Source organism: Leptonychotes weddellii, chromosome 6, assembly GCF_054177405.1.
Source record: "Leptonychotes weddellii isolate Sample4059 chromosome 6, ASM5417740v2, whole genome shotgun sequence".
In the NCBI taxonomy this organism is placed as follows: Eukaryota; Metazoa; Chordata; class Mammalia; order Carnivora; family Phocidae; genus Leptonychotes; species Leptonychotes weddellii.
In genome coordinates this window covers 29,815,293-29,837,765 of record NC_138374.1, presented here as the reverse complement: position 1 = coordinate 29,837,765, position 22,473 = coordinate 29,815,293, and the positions used below count along the sequence as shown (strand labels likewise).

The 22,473-nt window shown below is 36.6% G+C and overlaps 1 protein-coding gene across 4 annotated transcripts in view; it reads left to right on the top strand.

Annotated features, from left to right (window-relative positions):
* TBC1D12 (TBC1 domain family member 12) overlaps positions 1-22,473 on the top strand; it is a 123,142-nt gene that overhangs the window by 56,267 nt on the left and 44,402 nt on the right. For 2 of the 4 annotated variants that reach the window (XM_081823801.1, XM_081823799.1), the window contains exon 2: positions 8,392-8,515. Coding sequence is in view for 1 of the 4 variants with exons in the window: in XM_081823799.1 (XP_081679925.1) it covers positions 8,392-8,515 (124 nt within the window). In the remaining 3 variants the exon portion in view is untranslated. Of the gene's footprint in view, positions 1-8,391; positions 8,516-10,082; positions 10,138-12,076; positions 12,114-22,473 lie in introns of those variants that run through there. The other 2 variants (XM_081823800.1, XM_081823802.1) reach the window with 2 other exon arrangements.

Sequence of the window (22,473 nt, the reverse complement as noted above, 5' to 3'; positions counted from 1 at the left end):
GAAATTTTAACTTTCATTTCAGTTTTTTTGTTTGTTTTTGTTTGTTTTTAAAGATTTATTTATTTATTTGAAAGAGTGAGAATGAGAGAGAGAGAGAGTACATGAGAGCGGGGAGGGTTAGAGGGAGAAGCAGGCTCCTCGCTGAGCAGGGAGCCCGATGCGGGACTTGATCCAGGGACTCCAGGATCATGACCTGAGCCGAAGGCAGTCGCTTAACCAACTGAGCCACCCAGGCGCCCCTCATTTCAGTTTTTAAAATGACTTTTGGACTCTTGATATTTTCTGTTTCTTCTAAGTCTGTTTTGATAAATTATATTTTTACAAAGTTCTGTCCATTTTGAGAAATTTTTTTTTTTTAAGATTTTATTATTTATTTGACAGAGAGCGCACGTGCTTGCGCACAAGCAGGCAGAACAGCAGGCAGAGGGAGAGGGAGAAGCAGGCTGGGCTCCCCGATGAGCAGAGAACCCGTCTGGGGCTCCATCCCAGGACCTGAGATCATGACCTGAGCCGAAGGCAGATGCTTAACCAACTAAGCTACCTAGGCGCTCCTTGAGAAATGTTCTAAATTATTGGCATAGACTTGTTTATAGATTCTCTTCCCTTTAAAATTTTTGCTGCATCTGATTTTATGTTCTTCTCTTTACTCCTAATTTATTTATTCCTGTTCTTTTTTGCATAAATCCCACTAGAAGTTTTGTCTATTTTACTAAACTTGATGAAAGACCAACTTTTGGCAGTGTCAACCCTCTATATTTGGTTGTTAGTTTAAATAGTCTTTTAATTAACAGCTTTATTGAGGTAGAGTTAACATTCCATAAAAGTCATCCATTTTAAGAGTACAATTCAATTATATTAAATTTATATAGTTGTACAGTCATTACTGAAATATAGCTGCAGACCATTTCTGCCATACCAGAGATCATTTGAACCCATTTATAGTCAATACCCATTTCTACCCCACGCAACCACTAATCTACTTTGTAGAGTAGCCTTTTTTGCACATTCATATAAACAAAATTATACACATGGTCTTATACATCTGACTTCTTTCATTGGGCATATTTTGAGTTCATCCATGTTGTAGCATGTATCAATTATCGCATTCCTTTTTATTGCCGAATAGGATTTCATTGCGTGAATATATATTTTGTTTATACATTCAGTAGTTGCTGGATATTTAGCTTACCTTCACATTTTATTTTTTGTTTTTGTTTTTTTTAAGATTTTATTTATTTGACAGAGAGAGCGAGAGAGCACAAGCAGGAGGAGCAGTAGAAGGAGAGGGAGAAGCAGGCTCCATGCCAAGCAGGGAGCCCCATGCAGGGTTCAATCTCAGCACCCTGGGATCATGACCTGAGCTGAAGGCAGACGCTTAACCGTCTGAGCCACCCAGGCGCCCCTTGTCTTCACATTTTGGCTATTATGAATACTTCTTCTATGAGCCTTCCCTTGTAAGCCTTCATGTGGACATATGTTTTCATTTCTCTTGGGTAGACATCTAGGAGTGGAAATGTTGGGTTGTATGGTAACTTTGTGTCTTACTTATAAAAGAAACTACCAAATTGTTTTTCAAAATGCCTGTACCACCTAACATTCCTACCAGCAATGTTTTCCAAGCTGTTTCACCATTTTACATGCCCACCGTTCCAGTTTTTCCACATCCTTGCAAACTTGTTATTTTGTTGTTGTTGTTTTATAAATAATAGCCATCCCTAGTGGGTGTGGTTGGTACCTAATTGTTGTTTATGATTTGCTTTTTTCCTAACACTAGACTATGAACAGTTGTTCATGGTATTCACATACACTGCTTTTTATTGGTAGTAATTTCCCACTTTTATTTCTGCTTTTAGTGATTTGAATCTTCCCTCTTTTTTTCTTAGTCATCTAGCTAAAGATTTGTCAATTTTGTTGATCTTTTCAAATAACCAGCTTTAAAAATTTTTTTCTCTATTTTTCTATTCTCTGTTTCATTTATACTCACTCTGATCTTTATTATTTCTTTCCTTATGCCGGCTTTGGGTTTAGTTTGCTCTTCTTTTTCTGGTTTCTTCATGTGTGCCATTAAGTAATTGATAAGAGATGGTTCTTTTTTAATATTTACAACTGTAAATTTCCCCCTCAGCTGTATCTCATAAGTTTTGTTATGTTGTGTTTGTTTAAATTCATCTCAGCGTGTTTTCTTTTCTTTTTTTTTCCCCAAGGTGTTTTCTAGGTAAACTTGTGATTTTTTTCTTTCACCTACAGGTCATTTAAGACTGTTTTGTTTAATTTCCACATATTGGTGAATTTTCTAATTTTTTTCTGTTACTGAGTTCTAGTCTCATTTTACTTTGGTTGAAAAAGATACTTTGCATGATTTCAATCTTTTTAAGCTTATTAAAACTTGCTTTGTGGGTTAACATACAGTTCATCCTGGAAGATGTCCTGTGTGCCCTTGAGAATGTGTATTTTTACTGTTGGGGGGAGTGTGCTGTGTATGCCTGTTGGGTCTAATTGATTTATAATGTTTTAGTCTTTTACTTTTTGATCTGTCTGGTTGTTCTGTGTATTGAGAGTAGGCTACCGACATCTCCAGTTATTATTGTAGAACTGTCTATTTCTCCCTTCAATATTGTCAGTTTTGTTTCACATATTTTAGGGCTCTGTTGTTAGGTGCATATATGTTTATAATGGTTATATCTTTTTATTGGATTAACTTTTTTTCGACATAAAATGTTCTCCTTTGTGTCTTATAACCTTCTTTGACTTTATGACTACTTTGCCTGACATACCCACTCCAGGTCTCTTTTGGTTATTATGTGCTTTCAGTATAATTTTCCATTCTAAAATTTTCAACTTCTTTGTATCTTTTTATCTAAAGTAAGTTTTTTGGGGTGCCTGGGTGGCTCAGCTGGTTAAGTGTCCAGCTCTTGATTTCAGCTTAGGTCATGATCTCAGGATTGTGATATTGTGCCCCGCATAGTGCGGGGCACTATGGGAATGGAGCCCGCTTAGGATTCTCTCTCCCTCTCCTCCTCTTCCCACCCCCCGTTCCCTCTCTAAAAAGATAAATAAAATGAGTCTCTTATTGTCAGCTGTATTTTGATTAAAAAAGAGTCTCTTGAAGACAGCATATAGACAGTTTTTAATTCAATCTGCCAATATCTCTTGGGTGGAGAGTTTAATCGACTTATATTTAAACTAATTGTTGGTGAGGAAGGATTTACTTCTGCATTTAGCTATTAGTTTTCAGTATGTCTTTTATGGTTTTTGTTCATCCGTTCCTCCATTACCACTTTTTTGGTATTTAGTTGAATTTTGGTAGTGGACCATTTTGATTCCCTTCTTTCCTTTTCTGCATATTTTTAACCTATTAGCAGTAACTTTAAGGATTACAAGTAACATGGGGTCCTGGGTGGCTCAGTCGTTAAGCGTCTGCCTTCAGCTCAGGTCATGATCCCAGGGTCCTGGGATCGAGCCCCGCATCAGGCTCCCTGCTTGGCGGGAAGCCTGCTTCTCCCTCTCCCACTCCCGCTGCTTGTGTTCCCTCTCTTGCTGTGTCTCTGTCTGTCAAATAAATAAATAAAATGTTTTTTAAAAAGTTTTAAAAAAAAAGGATTATAGGTAACATCTTAAACTTACAGCAACCTATTTTGAATAATACCAAGTTAGTTTCATTAGTATACACACTGCTACACATCTCTGTCCCTCCTCCTTTATATTGTTATTGTCAGGGCTTACATGTTTATACATTGTGTGTCTATTAGCATAAATTTATAAATATTGTTTTATACATTTGCCTTGTGAATCATATAGGAAAAAAAAGTGTTGTTACAAACCGAAAGTACAATAATACTGGCTTTGACATTTACCTATGTAGTTAATTTTACTAATGTTACTTATTTCTTCTCATGGCTTTGAGTTACTCTCTGGTTACTTTTCATTTCAGCCTGAAGAGCTCCCTTTAGCATTTCTTACAGCTCAGGTCTGTTGGTAATGAACTCCTTCAACTTTTGTTTATCTAGAAATGTCTTCATTTCTCTTTCATTCTTGAATGATAGATTTGCTGCATATAGAATTTGTAGTTGCTACTTTTTTCTTTTAGAACTTTAAATATATTATCCCACTACCTTCTGGCCCCCATGGTTTCTGATGAAAAATTTGTCATTAATCTTGTTTGTGGTATTTGCTTCTCTCTTGCTGTTTTCTAAATTTTCTCTTTATCCTTGTTTTTTTTTTTTTTTAAGGTTTTATTTATTTATTTGTCAGAGAGAGAGCACCCATAAGCAGGAGGAGTGGCAGGCAGAGGGAGAGGAAGAAGTAGTCTCCCTGCTAAGCAAGGATCCCAATGTGGGACTTGATTCCAGGACCCTGGGATCCTGACCTGAGCTGAAGGCAGATGCTTAACCAACCGAGCCACCCAGGTGTCCCCAAAAAAATAAATAAAATATTTTTTTAAAAAAGAAATATTTCATTCTAGTTATGCTAGTTTTCAACTCTAGAATTTGTTTGCTTCCTTTCTATAATACTTTTTCCTTGTTGATATTCTTATTTTGTTCATGCATTCCCCACTCCCGATTTCTTTGTGGTTTCCTTTAGTTTATTTGGTATATTTGAGACAGTTAATTTAACATCTTTGAGTAGTAGTTCCACTGTCTGGACTTCTCAGGGATGTTTTTGTCAAATCTTGCTCCTGTGAATGGTTCATACTTTGTTCTTTCTTTGTGTGTATTGTAATTTTTTGTTGAGACCTGGATATTCCGATTACAATAATGTGGTATTCTGTAAATCTATTAACTCTTCAGTGATTGCTTATTTTGCTTGTTGAGTGCTAGAGTCATCCATTTGTGATGTTTCCAAACTATTTTGCAAAGTATATAATTCTTTTTGTGTGATGTCACAAGTTTCTGTTCTTATTTCTGCAGTCAACTGGTAGCTTGAAAAAGATTTTTTCTGTAAATGTGTGACTCAAAAAGAGGGACAAAAAGAGTTTTATCTTTTTTCCTTTTTAAGATTGTATTTGTCAGAGAGAGAAAGCACAAGTGGGGCGGGGGGAGGGAGCGGCAGGCGGAGGGAGAAGAGGGCTCCCAGCTGAGCAGGGAGCCTGATGTGGGACTCGATTTCAGGACCCTGGGATCATGACCTGAGCCAAAGGTAGATGCTTAACCGACTGAGCCACCCAGGCGCCCAAGAGTTTTATCTTTTTTAATGTTCCGGTAGACACCACCAGTAGAAGCCACTGCTGCAAGATGACTGAACTGATACAGATGTCTGTGCTGTCCCTCAAGGCACTGCTAGGCCAACCCAAATTCATAACTCCAAATTTTAGAAAGACATGAACCCTGTTATCCCTCCTGATGCATCAACCACTTCAGAAACATGGGATCCCAATCCCCGCTGCTACGGAAGGAAGGGCTGAGGAATTGAGGGAAGGTGGTTGGTTTACACCTCTAGACTTAGGAAGGATCAGCACTCTCTTCCTTCATGTACTTCCCTGTTTGTTAATAAGTTTCTAGAGTTCTGAAACGGTTGATTACAATTGCTCTTTCCAGCTCAGTTTTTACTTTGGGGGAGGAACTGACCTCTACATCCTACTATTCTTACATTTTGCGTCAGTGATGCTTTTGAACTGCAAATTTGATTTAAATTTGTTTTAAATTTGATTAAGGCCAGTTTTTCAATGTTTTATTTTGGGGGTGCCTGGGTGGCTCAGTCGGTTAAGTGTCTGCCTTCAGCTCAGGTCATGATCCCAGGGTCCCAGGATCGAGCCCTACATCAGGCTTCTTGCTGAGCGTGAAGTCGGCTTCTCCCTCTCCCCCTGCTCTTCCCCCTGCTTGTGCACATGTGCACTCTCTCAAATAAAATCTCCTAAAAAAATTAAAAATTTTTATTTTATGGATAATGACTTTGATGTCATATTCAGTAATTTTTTGCATAAACCATGGTGACAAAGATTTTTCTCCTGTGTTTAGCATGGCTGGATGGCAAACCTTTGTGATATAGGCAAGCCACAGAGGGGCTGGTAGGGGGAGCATAGCTTGGCTGGTGAGAACTGTCCAGGGAGTACAGGTGAGCTATGTGGGGCTTACTGAGGGAACTGGTATATCCCTACCAGCAGGAAGCCTTTGGGGTGCTAGTTTCCATATCAAGAGGGCTACAGAAGCCATCTCCAGGTTGAGTTGGCCATTGCTGCAAATTTGCTGAAAGACTACATGTCCTGGGCACGTGACTGAGTAGAGTTCTGCTACCCACTCTGCAGCAGCTGGAAACCACAGGAGAGCTCCTTTCTCCTTCTGTGTCTTTTTAAGTGCCCTCTATTAAGAAAATTTAACAGTTTCATGTTCATTTTGAAGGAGAAACGCTCATAGAAATTCTCTTATTACACACAAGATATCAAATATTATTTAAATTAATAGGCCATCCTTTGAGGCTTGAAATTGTATGTTATAAATATACCAGTCCTCAGTATAATCATTATTAAAAACCTCCAATCTAGAGATCTTATTAAGTAGAGATTTGAGTCACTATATATAGTTTCAGAGATGAAACTTCTAAAGCATCCTAAATAGAAATGACTCTACATTGTCATCAGTTCACTTCCATTGCACACGCAAGGAAATGGGAGTGTCTCTTTATTAGGGATTAGTCCACATTCTTTTGTAGGAGTCCATTGATATCTTTCTAAACTCAAAGAATGGCTTTAACATTAGGCTTTAAAAACTTAACTCCTTTTTATCACAATAATTACTTTTAAGAACAGATATATGATCTTTTGAATGTGGATAAATCAAGTTATTTAGGACTTCAAATAATTTGTAACTATATGTGCAAATTAAAAATTTGCTTAATGAGGGGCGCCTGGGTGGCTCAGATGGTTAAGCGTCTGCCTTCGGCTCAGGTCATGATCCCAGGGTCCTGGGATCGAGTCCCACATCGGGCTCCCTGCTAGGCGGGGAGCCTGCTTCTCCCTCTGCCTCTGCCTCTCTGTCTCTCTCTCTCTCTCTCTCTGACTCTCATGAATAAATAAATAAAACATTAAAAAAAATTTGCTTAATGATCACTTATAGCTTATAAGAAGGGTTCCTATTCGGTTGGATTCATCAGTACCTTTCTGAGGGTGCCCTGGTCATGCTTTATTGATAGATACATATTTTGAATATCATTCCTGCTTATATCTGCTATAGATACTTATTTTGGTTGGTAAGGGCCTAGAGATAAATAAGTAAAATCCTTGATCCTTGGGGGCACCTGGGTGGTTCTGTCAGTTAAGCGTCCGGCATCAGCTCAGGTCATGATCCCAGGGTCCTGGGATTGAGCCCCGCATTGGACTCCCTGCTCAGCGAGGAATCTCCTTCTCCGTCTCCCTCTGACCCTCCCCCTTCTTGTGCTCTTGTGTGCTTTCTGTCTCAAATAAATAAATAAAAAGTCTTCTAAAAAAAAAATCCTTGATCCTTGTACAGGTTTCCTTTAGAAAGATACATCAGTGAGAGATTCTTTCTTTTTTAATCTTTCAAAGATTTATTTATTTATTTTAGAGAGAAAGCAGGAGCGGGAGGGGCAGAGGGAGAGGGAGAGAGAATCCCAAGTAGACTTCACATTGAGCGCCCAGTCCGATGTGGAGCTCAGTCCCATGACCCCTGAGACCAGGATCTGAGCTGAAACCGAAGTCAGACGCTCAACTGACTGAGCCACCCAGGCGCCCAGGAGATTCTTTCTTCCAAGGCTGTTTATTGAGTCTTTGGCACTAAGCTTTCTTGTACATATCTGTCCTAGGAAAACAATCTACATAAACATATATTATAGCAATGGAGGATCAGTAGATGCCCTGTTATTGCAAATCATAACAAATTATTACTGAAAATAATTAAATAGTATTTTCCCAAAAAAATGTTATTACTTTACCTATTTTATACAGATTCTCTTTAACTTTTTTGTTCTCAGATTCTTGGCTTTTATTACCAAGTACAGGTATAGTCAGTTCTAGTATACTTTGTAACTGATCCAAAGCAGATAGTTACATTTTATTTACAGCTATCATTTTTCTCCCAATTTGTTTATCTAGTATCTCTGTTGATAATTTTTCTAGAATTTCTCTATAAGTCAGGTATTCTTAAGTAAGTCTTGTTAGTCTAATAGTCAGTTGTATAAGTAGTGGAAATAATTTCATTTAGAGGCACCTGGCTGGCTCAGTTGGTGGAGCATGAAACTCTTGATCTCAGGGTTGTGAGTTAAAGTCCCGTGTTGGGTGTAGAGATTACTTAAAAATAAAAAAACCTTTAAAAAAATAAAAAGAAAGAATTTAATTTAAATGTATTTTGTGTTTGTCTTGGGTATAAACATACTTTAAAAATTATTAAATATTGCTCTGGTTACCAAAAACACAATTCATGTAACTTTTCTGTGTTTCAGAAACCTTTTTCCAAAAAGGACAAAGGAACTCAAATCAGTTGTTCATAGTGCTCCTGGCTGGAAATTATTTGGTAAAGTCCCTCCTAGAGAGAATCTTCAAAAAACTTCCAGAATCATTCAACAGGTAAGTACTAATATCGCCACGTGGTTTGTCTTAGCTTTTCAAGTATTTTTTCTTGATAATCATATTCCACTTTCATTCATACTTTTTCTACATATAAAATTTTGGGGGTTATTAGATATTTGTAGTAACCTTAATTTTTTTTTAAAAAAACACCCACTATTTTCAGTTATCTTTTATGGTTGTGAAAATTCTCAAAAGTGATAGAACATTGATTTTTTTTTTTTCCTAGTTATTTCTTGGAGAGCTTTTTGGTTTTTTGTTTTTCTTCTTAGCTAAGCAGTCTTACCACATACTTTGACTTCTAATTGAATATGGTAGCGTTTGCCAGTGGCACAGATTTTATGGATGCAGGGAGTTGTCAGTCGGTGAAACAGTAGAAAGCAAAAGCTGAGTAACTTCTGAGGTTGAACACCGTCTTTGGTCACTTTTCTGGTGTTCTGACTGAACCAAGGACTTTGTGAGATAGGTGGATGTATAATCTGTTTCTAGTAATTTTGGAGTCAGTTCTTCTAATATCTGTATTAATGTCCATGTTCTGAAGCTCTTAAGAATTTCAGATCTTGCTTGACTCCTGAACTTGGGCTCCATCAGTACTAGGAGATGAGTGAGACTGATCAGTTTGCAGGCATTTCTAAGTTCTGAGAAGTTGTTGCTCAGAAGGAGATATGTATGTAATACATTTCCTATCTCTCTCCTTCCCGAAGTTGTAGTTTTTCAGATTCAACACAACCATGGTGTATAAAAATAATCACATTAAGACAATAATCATCATTCAAATTGGAAAAAATACCTTCCATTAAGGATTTAATAGAGTTCCTTTTATTGATCAAAGAAAAACTGGTTTCCCTGGCTATTAATAGAAGAAAAATTTTAAATCTTTAAAAACATCTGTTGTAGTTAATTTTATTTACAATTAAAATATTGACTAGTTTATATAGCTGCTGGGACTTGAAACTGTAGTGTTGTGTTTTCCAGCCTGTGAACCTGGGTACTCCATGTGCTACAGCTAAGGCACTGGGGAACAGTGGCTGGCTCAGTGATATTCCATGTCTGGTGGTTACAGTGCAGACTGTTAGCTTGAAGTTATACACAGTTTTGGCACTATATTTTTTTTCTGTGGCATCATATCTTTGTAAATCTGGTTTTCTGAGGTTGCTGTCATGAAAGTCAGATACTGTGCAAAAATCAGTGTTCAACAGGAAATGAGTGTGACCGGGTCCAATCTGATTTCAAGATTTGTGAAATTATACAGTGCACAAGAAGCATACATGCCTAATTAGTAATTGTGGTTATTTAAGAATGAAAGCCTTTTTCCCTTCAATTTATGTGTATTTTATCAAATGACTACTAAGTGTTAGGACATAAATCCTTATTAAATTGTTGGGCATAACTACTTATTAAACAGAATACTTAGGTATTTCTCTTGGTTTAGGGGGAACCTTGAAAAAATTAATGGTATGCTAAGGGTACTGTTAACCAAGAAAGTTTGGGAATTTTTGCTATCTCAACATCTTAAATTTTAACATTTTTTCGTAAAGTCTGAAAGTAACTTCTCTTGTCTAGAGTTTTCCAGAAGACCAAGTTCGCCCTCTAGAGGCAAAACAGTGGTCTTGCTATTGAAGGTTTGTATTCTTGACTTTATGATAGTTTACGTTAAATATGCATGTGCATACTTTTATATCTTTATGTAAACTAACATTTTGCAACAGGTCTCTAAATAAATTACTGGTTGGATAATTATCTGTTTATTTATATGCTGTATACTTTAATTAGTTATTTTCATTTTGGAAAGCGAAGACGTCACATTCTCTCTTTCATATATATTGTGTGAAAATTTGATGAGGGGTCAGGGAAAGAACAACTCTTATTTTCATGTGGGACGAGGGAGTGGAGTTGATGCAGTGCTCTCCTCTGTAGTCCTTTGTCTGGCCTTTTACAAATGATGATATCTCCTACCTGCTCCTTTTAATTTTTGAACTTTCCAGTGACGTGTAGGTTAGTGTGTTATTTGGGTGCCTTTTCCATGGTTGTTTGTTTTCTGGGGGGTATGGTAGATAGTGAAGTCTTTGTTCTTCTGATCCTTTACCCCGCCCCCTCAAAATATGTATCTTTCCATGAATGGAACGTGTTTCTGCCTCTCCCTTTCTGCTTTGTCTTTCCCTGTTTGTATGTATGTGCTCTCCTCCCCATTTGTCTGACTTTGCTCTCCTCTTCCCTGCAGTTGTCATTTTCAAGGTGGGCATGATTTTCTTTTATTAGTAACAGTAAATTTATAACTTTGTGTCTCTGTTGCCACTTGAAAACATGTTTTTCACAGCCCTGAATTTTAAACTCTGTAAAACATTATTAACATAAAAGTTGTTTGAGATCCTTTACCATGTACTCCTTTTGAATGAATATTATATGTTGAGAGTCAGAAATCAAAAATGAAGGATCAGTAAAGACATGAAGAATGTTAGGGCACATCTTTCATTCATTCTTTCTTTTTTTTTTAAGATTTTATTTGAGAGAGAGTGCTCGAGCGCGGTAGGGGGAGGTGTGGGGAGAAGCAGAGGGAGAGGGAGAAGCAGACTCCGTACTGGGCTTGGAGCCTGATGCGGGGCTTGACCAGAGTTGAAGGCAGATGCTTAACTGACTGAGCCACCCAGGTGCCCCAGGATACATCTTTCGTGTTTTAGGGCAGGGCCTTACGCTATTCAGGCTGTAGAAAATGAAGGGAGCTAGTAATTCCAGTGTAAAAGTGCCTGAAAAAGTGAGGCAGTGATAAAAATACAGAAGGAAAGTACGTTCTGCTGGGCTTTCTAAGGATTCCTTACTTGCTTTATGAATGGCAAAATAGTAAGATTTATTGAGAGATTAGAGGATGAAGAGTATTTCATAGGATAAAAATTTTTTAAAGCAGATATTCAGAAAGGAGTTGATATATTCTTAAGTATGACTATATTATTGGGCCAGAATTTTCTTTTTAGTGGAACGACCTCTATAAGATTATAAAGTAACTATATAGAAAATTAAGGTTTTATTTACAAACTTTTTTCTTAATTATTAATTACACAATTAACACATGATTACATTCTCTATAAAAATGTAAGACATTATAGGAAGATATGTCTCATTTCACTTTCCCTTCACATTTTTAGGCCTTTTAAAATTCATTTTTTGTGTGGAAGCACATATAATTGTGTATATTTTTACATATATGGTATTATATATATATATTTTTTACTCATTTCAAGAACAGAATGTCACTATATATATATAAATTTTTTTTGCCTTATTTATCTTTCCTTGTTTTGCACCCATAACTTTTCAGAGATACATGAAGTTCATAAGTGAGAAATATTTGTAGGTTAAATTTTTTTTTTAATTATAGTAAATTTTATTAAAGGTCTGATCAGTTTTATTGCTTTTCATGTTAACATAAAGCAACATAAAAATCATTTTAGGATAATAGCAAAATCAAACTGACTCACGTTTGGCATTTAACTTGAATCAGTTCCCAAATCACATGAATATTCATAATATTATTTTATGAGGATTATCACATGTGTTCTCTTGCAGGTGTGAAATTCCTGCTTGTGGCCTTTTGAACCAGTTGGTGAGCCATATTAAAAATTGCATCTATTAATAATAAATAGTATTTCAGTTATATTGTAATTCAATTGACCTAAGTTTTTGGTTTTTCTAAATTAATTGGCCAAAGTTGGAATGTAGCTACATTGTCGTCTGATCTCCAAACTGCAAGTAAGAATGATTACAAATGAGCCATGTTATGTATAATTGTAACATGATTGCATACTAGATTGAATATACCCTATTTATATCAAACTGACAGATCTTTTTTTGCTAGGAACTGTTTTTATATTGGCATCTTTAAATAAGAAAATAAGATTGTAATACTTAGATGATGTTTCCAGTTTTTCATCACTCATGTCTTTTTCTGAGTGAAGTTTCAGTTGAGAGGTTGAAACACTTTCACATAACTTTTGATAGGTAAGGGAAAAAACTTTTAAGACACTGATTTCTTAATCTGAGCACTTCAAAATGTCTTAAAAATCTAAAAGAATAGGTCACTCTCCTCAGTTAAGCCATTGCCTTTGAAATGTTTTATTGCAGGAACAATAACATTATGAAAAGGACTAGAATATGTGTGCTTTGTGAGCAGTACTTAAATATATAACATTGTGAACGTGTTAGAGCTTAATATTCTGGTTAATAACTTGATTGGTGTAAAAAAATAACTTGATTGGTGTGTGCAGCATTAGAATATTTGAAAACAATTTGTTGGCTTTAATTATGCTTAAATATAGATACTTTTGGTGTAAAATTTGAGTAGTGCAAAAAGTACCTACTTCCTTATTTGTGTTTAAATTGTGGAGGGGCTGGACTGTGTTCAGAATTTATTTTTGAAAAGTCCTTAAAATTGTTACACCCTTGCCTGTTTTATTTTCACCTTTGTTACCTAGTGTAATGTCACCTTGAGAAGCTAGTCAATAACTACCTTTCTGGCTGCGTGTGTGTTCTTTATTTTATAGTTAGTGATAAAATATCGTCTTTCCTATGTGTGAATAAATTGATTTCATAAAAGTTAATTTGTATGGTCTGAAGGTTGAGAGAGGAATTCATAATAGCTCAGCCTGTGCTTCTTGGAGAGGAGAAAAGTATAAGCCTTAAGAAAGAAACTTGCTTTGGTTAAAGAAAACTAAAAGAATAAAAGCAGTAAGTTCTCACAAATTGAACTGGGTGGGATTTGGAGGAAAGTTTTTTGCTATCATCAGAGACAGAGACTTGGAAAAGGGTTACAGTCTGAAAATACTCACTACCTGTTATTTGATTCTGTAAATACATTTTGTATCAAAGTTATATTAAAAGTTGTATTCATTCTGTCTTTATGTCAGACTTGTATATTATGTTAGGCATCAAATTAAACAAACAGAATTGTGCTAATAACTTCACCAAAATGAAGTTTACTAAGGCATTCCTGTTTGCCAAGGGGTGATTAAATGTTTTGCCCCAAGGTTTCAATTAAGGTTGAGTTATGTGATGGATTTTATTTCTCCTACTTCACAGATTCTGGAATAAAATTTAGAATCAGTAAAGGCATCATAATTGGCTTTATCCTCTCTACTCCAAGTGTGATGGTTTCCTGGCTCTTGGATCAAGTTGTGTAAGAGAGCCTCTTTATCTTGGGCAGGCATGGTCTTGAGGTGGTAGAGAGGTCCACATGGGAAGTTACTTCCATTTCTGAAACATTATTCTGGCTGTCTATAAACTATTCACAGCATATAGGAATATGATTGATGCAGCTTTAACATTAGCTCCTTTAGAAGGGGTGTTCTCACTGTCTCCTGAAACTCAAAGTCAAGTCAGTTTATGTGTCAGGCTATTTTGGTTTTCATGTTGTCTTTGGAAGAGAAGCTCCTATTTTATTCTTTACTCTCCCCAGTTCTAGTATTTTACTTCTTTAAGAAGCTATTCCAAGACACTGGCCACCCTGCCTTTGAACCTATAGTCTGATCTTTTCTCACATTTCCCTCCTAGTCACCTTCTTTCTGGTAAATACCTTTAGCTACAGAGCCCAAGACATCAGAGTGTGGCAGAATACCATTCTGCTACCAGTTCACCATGTGACCTCATGTTAGCAAACTCTAAGCCTTTTCTCTAGCAGAAATTGAAGGACAAAATTCTTGAACTGATTCTAGATTCTTCTCTAGGATTGTCTGGTTTTTACTTCAGTAAATGCATAATTTATTCAACATATGTTGAGTGTGTATGTTGGTTCAGGTTCTTGGGATACAAATAAATATGAGTCCTAGCCTTTGAATTATTCCAGTATAACTGTGGGGGGAGACATAGCTTCATATATAATTTTAATGATTTTGAGTGCTATAGTAGAGTTGTGAACTAAGTATGAAGAGTACAGATGAAAGAATAGTTAATTCTTTTCAGGGATGACATAATGAGTTGTGTTCTGAAGTATACTAACTGGTAGGAGTTTACAAGGTAGACAAGATGGGGAAAGCCATCCCAGAAAGAGGAAATTGAATGAGCAACAGGAATGCACAAGACTTTTTTAGTTAGTAGGCCAGTATATCAGGGATATAGGATAGATGGTGAAAGGTCATTAGCCACAAGATTAGAGAGTTGGGTTTTATCCAAAATACCTTTTTTAAAAAACATTTTATTTATTTATTTATTTATTTTAATGATTTTATTTATTTGTCAGAGAGAGAGAGCACAAGCAGGGGGGAGCAGGCAGAGAGAGAGAAGCAGGCTCCCCGCTAAGCAAGGAGCCCAATGTGGGGCTCGATCCGAGGACCCTGGGAACATGACCTAAGCCGAAGGCAGACACTTAACCGACTGAACCACCCAGGGGTCCCCCAAAATACTTTTAAATAAGGTACTGAGACATCAAATTCATATATTAGAAAAGTAATTTTGGAGGCATTATAGAAGCTAAATTAGAAAAAAGTGGGTTGGCAAACAAGGACATTAAGATTTATTATAATAGTCTATGATTCTGGTTCCTAAATACAGTGGATTACCTAGAGAATGTGTTAAAAATACAGCCCCATACATTGAGTTCCTAATGTCAGATTTGTGTTTTTCAATTCTTATGTTTCTAGCTGGTTTTTTTTCAAATCTGCTGTATCACTTTTTACAGTTTACAGTTCCCTGCTGAAATTTCAAGCTTGGCCTTTATCTCCTTTAACATAGTAAGTATAGTTGTTTCATAGCCTGTGTCTGATAACTCCACTGTCTGCAAATTCTAGAGGTCTGTTTATATTGAAAATCATTTCTGCTAATTTTTTTTTAAGATTTATTTATTTGAGAAAGAGAGAGACAGTGCAAGCATGAATAGGGGGAGGGGCAGAGGGAAAGGGAGAGAGAATCTCAAGCAGACTCCCTGCCAAGTGTGGAGTCTCACATGAGGCTTGATCTCATGACCCCAAGATTGTGGCCTGAGCTGAAATCAAAGAGTTGGACACCTAACCAACTGAGCCCCCCAGGTGCCCCTCTGTTAGTTTCTGTTAGATGCTATTTTATCTCTGTGCATGCCTAGTTACTTTTGCTTCATTACCTGGATATAATATTTGGAACATGATATGTAGAAAACAGTTTGAAGGCTAAGGTGATACCATCCTTGAGAGATTTTAATTTATGTCTCTCAGGTACCTGATGGTGCTAGTTATCTAGTTTTTTCATCCTTTAAAATGAGGCAAAGCTCAGATGGAATCTGTTTTTCTTATTAATTTTTCTTATTAATTTGAAAACATTTTTTGATTGTTAAATCAACTTTTCATTCCTGGCATAAACTCCCAGTTAGTCAGTTATTATCCATTTTGTATATTGCTGGATTTGGTTTGCATATATATTTTTTTAATTGATAAACTTTTTTAGAATAGTGTTGGATTCATATCAGAATTGAGCAGAAAGTACAGAGAGTTTCTATATACCTCCTGTCCCCCACCCCACACACAACCTTCGCAGTGTTGACATCCTGTACCACCATGTGGTACATTTGTTACAATCAGTGAATCTACACTGACACATCATAATTACCCAAAGTCCATAGTTTACATTAGGGTGTATTCTTGGTGTTGTACATTCTAAGAGTTTTGACAAATGTATAATGACATTATAGTATTTTATGGAATAATTTCACTTTATTCATTAATGAATAAAGCTGCTATAAACATCCACAGGCAGGTTTGGTTTTTTTTATGGATATAAATTTCCATTTCATTTGGGTAAATGCCAAGGATTCTGATTGCTGGATCATATGGTAAGAATATGTTTAGTTTTGTAATAAACAGCCAAACTATCTTCCAAACTGGGTATACCATTTTGCATTCTCATCAGCAGTGAATGAGAGTTTCTATTGCTCCACATCCTCATCAGCATTTGTTACTCAGTGTTTTGGATTTTGAGCATTCTAACAGGTACACAGTAGTATCTTACTGTTGTTTTAACTTGTAGTTCCCTATTAACATATGAGTTGGAGCATCTTATGTTTACTTGTCATCTATATATCTTCTTTAGTGAGGTCTCTCTTCAGATCTTTTGCCATTTTTTAACTGGGTGGTTCATTTTAAAACAGTAAGAACAGGGCACCTGGGTGGCTCAGTCAATGAAGTGTCCGACTCTTGATTTTGGCTCAGGTCATGATCTAATAGTCGTGAGATTGAGTCCCATGTTGGGCTCTGTGCTAAGCAGGGAGGGAGACTGCTGGAGATTCTCTCCCTGTACTTCTGCACCTCCCCCCCCCACTTGCTTGTTCATGCTCTCTCACTCTCTCTCTCTAAAAATAAGTAAATTTTTAATATATATATATAACAATAAGAACAGAACTCAGTAGACTTTTAAGAGGTTTTTGTATTTTTATTATTAACATATAATGTATTATTTGTTTCAGGGGTACAGGTCTGTGATTCATCAGTCTTACACAATATACAGCACTCACCACATAACACATACCCTTCCCACTGTCCATCATCCAGCCACCCCATCCCCCCACCTGCCTCCCCTCCAGCAACCCTCAGCTTCCAAAATCTGTAAAGAACTTATCAAACTCAACACCCAAAGAACAAATAATCCAATCAAGAAATGGGCAGAAGACATGAACAGACATTTTTCCAAAGAAGACATCCAAATGGCCAACAGACACATGAAAAAGTGCTCAATATCACTCGGCATCAGGGAAATCCAAATCAAAACCTCAATGAGATACCACCTCACACCAGTCAGAATGGCTAAAATTAACAAGTCAGGAAAGGACAGATGTTGGCGGGGATGCAGAGAAAGGGGAATTCTCCTACATTGTTGGTGGGAATGCAAGGTGGTGCAGCCATTCTGGAAAACAGTATGGAGGTTCCTCTAAAAGTTGAAAATAGAGCTACCCTATGACCCAGCAATTGCACTACTGGGTATTTACCCCAAAGATACAAACGTAGGGATCCGAAGGGGTACATGCACCCCAGTGTTTATAGCAGCAATGTCCACAATAACCAAACTGTGGAAAGAGCCAAGATGTCCACCAACAGTGAATGGATAAAGAAGTGGTCTATATATACAATGGAATACTACTCAGTCATCAAAAAAATGAAATCTTGCTGTTTGCAAGGATGTGGATGGAACTAGAGGGTATTATGCTAAGTGAAATAAGTTAGAGAAAGACAATTATGATTTTACTTATATGTGGAATTTAAGAAACAAAACAGAGGATCATAGGGGAAGAGAGGGAAAAATAAGACAAAATCAGAGAGGGAGACAAACCTAAGAGACTCTTAATTATAGAAATAAACTGAGGGTTGCTGGGTTGGGGGGGAATGGGGTAACTGGGTGATGGACATTAAGGAGGACACATGATGTGATAAGCACTGGGTGTTATATAAAACTGATGAATCATTGAACTCTGCCTCTTAAGCTAATAATATACTATATGTTAATTGAATTTAAATTAAAAAAAAAAATAGTTCCTTTCCCCTCCTACTGCTAGAAGCATGAGGGGATTTTTCTCTAATCTTCACTCTAGACCTGGTAGAGTTACTGGAGGTAAAACTCAACAGAAGTATGTGGGATTGGGTCCTCTTGTAGTTGTAGCTCTCAGACCTGTGCACGCTGTGCCTCCAGCCATTTTTCAATGATAGAATTATAGTTCATGTTTTCCTGCCCTGGGATTTGTTCCCACAGCCGTTTGTGCTCGTGGCTTTCTGCTCTGTTTCTTTATATCCACCTACCTATCTCCATTTTGGGGGGCACAGTTCGCCCTGTGGCTTTACTTCTTTGATAGGTCCAAGAAAAGTTACTAATTTTTTTAGTTTGACTTTTTTACTTGTTAGGATGGAGTGGCAGCTTCTAAGCTTCCTCCATGCTAGACCAGAAACCAGAAGTCAATTTGCTAATATTTTGTTAAGAATTTTCATTTAAGATACTAGTCTGTAATTTTCTTTTAATATCTTGGTCTGATTTTGGTATTGGGATAATGCTGGCATCATTGAATGCATTGAGAATGATTTCTTCCCCCTCTATTCTGAAAGAATTTGTGTAGAATTAGTATTATTTCTTCCTTAAATGTTTGGTAGAACTTGTTAGTGAAATTATCAAAGGCAAAGTTTCTCAACCTCAGTGCTATTGACATTTTAGGCCTTGTAATTATTGTTGTGGGAGACTTTCCTCTGCAATGTAGCATATTTACAACTTCCCTACCCACTAGATGCCAGGAGCCACACTCCACCCCCACCCCGAGTTGTGGCAACCAGAAATGTTGCCTGGGGGCCAAAGTTGACCCCAGTAGAGAACTACTGACAAAAACCAAATATGGAGGTTTGTTGTTATTTTTGAGTAAATTTTTTTTTTTTTAAGATTTTATTTATTTATTTGACAGAGAGAGAGAGAGACCACAAGTAGGCAGAGAGGCAGGCAGAGGGAGAGGGAGAAGCAGGCTCTCCGCTGAGCAGGGAGCCTGACGTGGGGCTCGATCCCAGGACCCCGGGATCACAACCTGAGCCGAAGGCAGCCGCTCAACCGACTGAGCCACCCAGGCGCCCCGAGTAAATTTTTAAATATAAATTCATTATTTTAATTGCCATAGGGTCATGAAGTTTTCTATTTCTTTTTTTTTTTTTTAAAGATTTTATTTATTTATTTGAGAGAGAGACTGAGAGAGAGAGTGCATGAGAGGGGGGAGGGTCGGGAGGGTCAGAGGGAGAAGCAGACTCCCTGCCGAGCAGGGAGCCCGATGCGGGACTCAATCCAGGGACTCCAGGATCATGACCTGAGCCGAAGGCAGTCGCTTAACCAACTGAGCCACCCAGGCGCCCTTCTATTTCTTTTTTTTTTTTTTTTTTTATTCTTATGTTAATTCCCATACATTACATCATTAGTTCTAGATAAAGTGTTCCATGATTCATTGTTCGTGCACAACACCCAGTGCTCCATGCAGAACGTGCCCTCCTCAATACCCACCACCACTTCTATTTCTTTTTGAGTCCATTTTGGTAGCATGCTTTCAAGAGGTTTTTACATTTCATCTGTGTTGTTGGATTTATTGGAATAAATTATTCTTAATATTCTCATTCTTTTAAAGTCTACTGGATGTGTGATATGGATAGAGATCATCTCTTACGTTTCTGATTTTAGTAATTTTTGTCTTCTCTTTTTTCTTGACCAGTTTTACCAGAAGTTTATCAATTGTACTGATTTTTTAAAATACATGCCTTTAATTTCACTGATTTTTACCTCCTCTCTGTTTCCTATTTCATTTATTTTTGCTCTTCATTGTTTACTTTTTTCCTCTTACTTTGGATTTTTTTTGCTTTTTTTCTAGTTTTTTTTAAGGTGGATCACTGATTTTAGGCCTTTCATCCTTTTAATATAAGTATATTAAGCTTATAAATTTCCCACTAACCATGCTTTAGCTATATTCCACAAGTTTCAGTATTTTCATTTTTTGCTCCATTTCAGATGTTTTTTTCTTTTTTTTTTTTGTTATTGCCTTTACTGATGTTTATTTGGAAGTGTATCATTTTAATTTTCAAATATTTCAGAATTTGCCAGATAAGTTTCTGTAAATGATTTCCAATTTAATTCCTTTATGGTCATATAATATACATTATACAGCTTCAGCCCTTTTTAAGTTTGAGACTTGTTTTATGCATCAGACATAGCTTGTCTTAGTGAATATTCCTTGTGCACTTGAAAAGATTGTGCATTCTGCAGATGTTGGGGGAGTGTTATGTAAATGTCAGTTGGGTCTTGTTAGAAGATAGTGTTGTGCGAGTCCTGTATGATTTTTCTGATTTTCTGTTCTATGAATTACTGAAAGAGGAATAATAAAATCTCCACCACAGTCTACTTTGTTGTTTCTCCCTTTCCTACATGTGTTTTGAAGCTTGTTTTTGTCTTCTTGATAAATCAGCCTATGAAGTTTTTGTCTGACTTTAATTTATCCATTGCAGCTTGCTTTCAATTAGTGCTTGCACGATGTTTGTTTTTCTGTTCTTTTCCTTTTTATTCATCTTTATATTTAAAGTTGGTTTCTTATATAACATATTTGAATATTTTTTATACCATCTGAAATGCTGAGCTTTTTGTAAATGAGTGTCATTTAATGTCATTATTGATGTAACTTGTTTTAAATTTACCCTCTTGCTATTTCTTTTCAAATTGTCCCATCTGGTCTTTGTTTCTTTTTTTCCCCTTTTCCTGCCTTCTTTTGGATTAAGTATTTTTAGTACTCCATTTTATTTCCATTATTAGCTTATTAGATATATCCTTGTTTTAGTTTTTCACTGGTTGTCTTGACCAACAGTTCTCAAGTGTTTCAGTTTCACAACTCCTTTGGATTTGTAGTTATCAACGACCTCAAAGACTTTTTGCTTAAGTTGATTATCATTTATTACTATACCCAAAGTTAAAACTGAAATATTGAGGTATTTATTAATTCATTTTAAAATAATGTTAGTAAAGTCATTACATGTTAACATAAGTAACATTTATGTTAACTGTATTTTTAAAAGTATTTTTAAAAAACTGGTGGGGGGCGCCTGGGTGGCTCAGTTGGTTGGGCGGCTGCCTTCGGCTCGGGTAGTGATCCCGGGGTCCTGGGATCGAGCCCCACGTCGGGCTCGCTGTTCAGTGGGGAGCCTGTTTCTCCCTCTCCCACTCCCCCTGCTTGTGTGCCTGCTCTCGCTGTCGAATGGATAAATAAAATCTTAAAAAAAAAAAACAACTGGTAGGAAGAGTGCCATTGTTTTACTTTTTCTTATCTCTTTGAAGTCTGGCTTAATAAAAGAAGGCTAGATTAAATATCTACTCTTGCTTTCAATTTCTTGCTGTATGTTGTTTTGGTTTACATCTGTGAAGAAAATCTGGCCTCAAACAGATATGTAGACAGTGTTTAAAAACAAAATTCAGCCAAGTAAGTGTGAAGATCTAATTGGCTTTATTAAGCGATTTATGAATCGCATAGCATCCCATTCAGCAGGTAGAGGGGAGCTCTGAGGAGCTGTACAAAATGGAAGGTTTTTGTAGGAAGGAGGGTGGGTCAAGAAGTTACTGGCAAAAGAAAAGAAAGGATGGTTTCAGGCAAAGTTGCCCTTTTTTAGGGAAGACCCTTTAAGGGGTCTTATGATGCAGATTACTTCATCTTCTTTTGTGGGGGCGCGGGGAGAGAGGATGGAGAGGGCCCAGTGACAGATTACCACATTGGTACTGACCAGAAAATTCCTGACTGACTGATTAATAAGACTACATTTCTGGGGCAGGTTGAAACTGTAGTTACGTTAGGTATCAAGCCTCTGTGTGGTCTAAGTGACTCCATTTGGGGCCTGTGGTTTTCTTTTTTAACAACTGTAAAGGGAAGAGCATATTAATAGCCTTTTCAGATATTTGTGGATATTTTTCTTTGGTACACTCAAATTCATCAAGTGGTAGTTTCTTAAAGGTTAAGTTATATTGTGGAATCTGAAAATATGTAACTCTGTTATATTAAAATCCATTGTTCTCTCTTGCACTTTGAATGGATGTTTTTACCCCATGTGGTTTCATATTATTATGCATTGATCATTTGGAAAATACTGGTTTGCCATATTGCAGATCATTTAAATGTTGTAATATCACTGATTTCATCTGAAAAATTTATTGGAAACTGTCAAACGTGGCATTTATAAGTTTTGCAGAATTTCAATTTCACTTGAAAGGTTGACTTTTATTATTGACAATAATTACTCACAGTTGCTTTCCTTGAAATCACTTGCTCACTTCATCCTTTTTTGTTTTAATAAACTTTATGTTGGAATAACTTTAGATTTATAGAAAGGTTGAGAAGAAAATACAGGGAGTTCCTGTATAATAATTCATTCATTTTTCATTAATGCTAATATTACTTGCATTATTCTGGACTTTTGTCAAAACTAAGAAATTGACGATTGACACTGGTACATTGCTGTTAACTA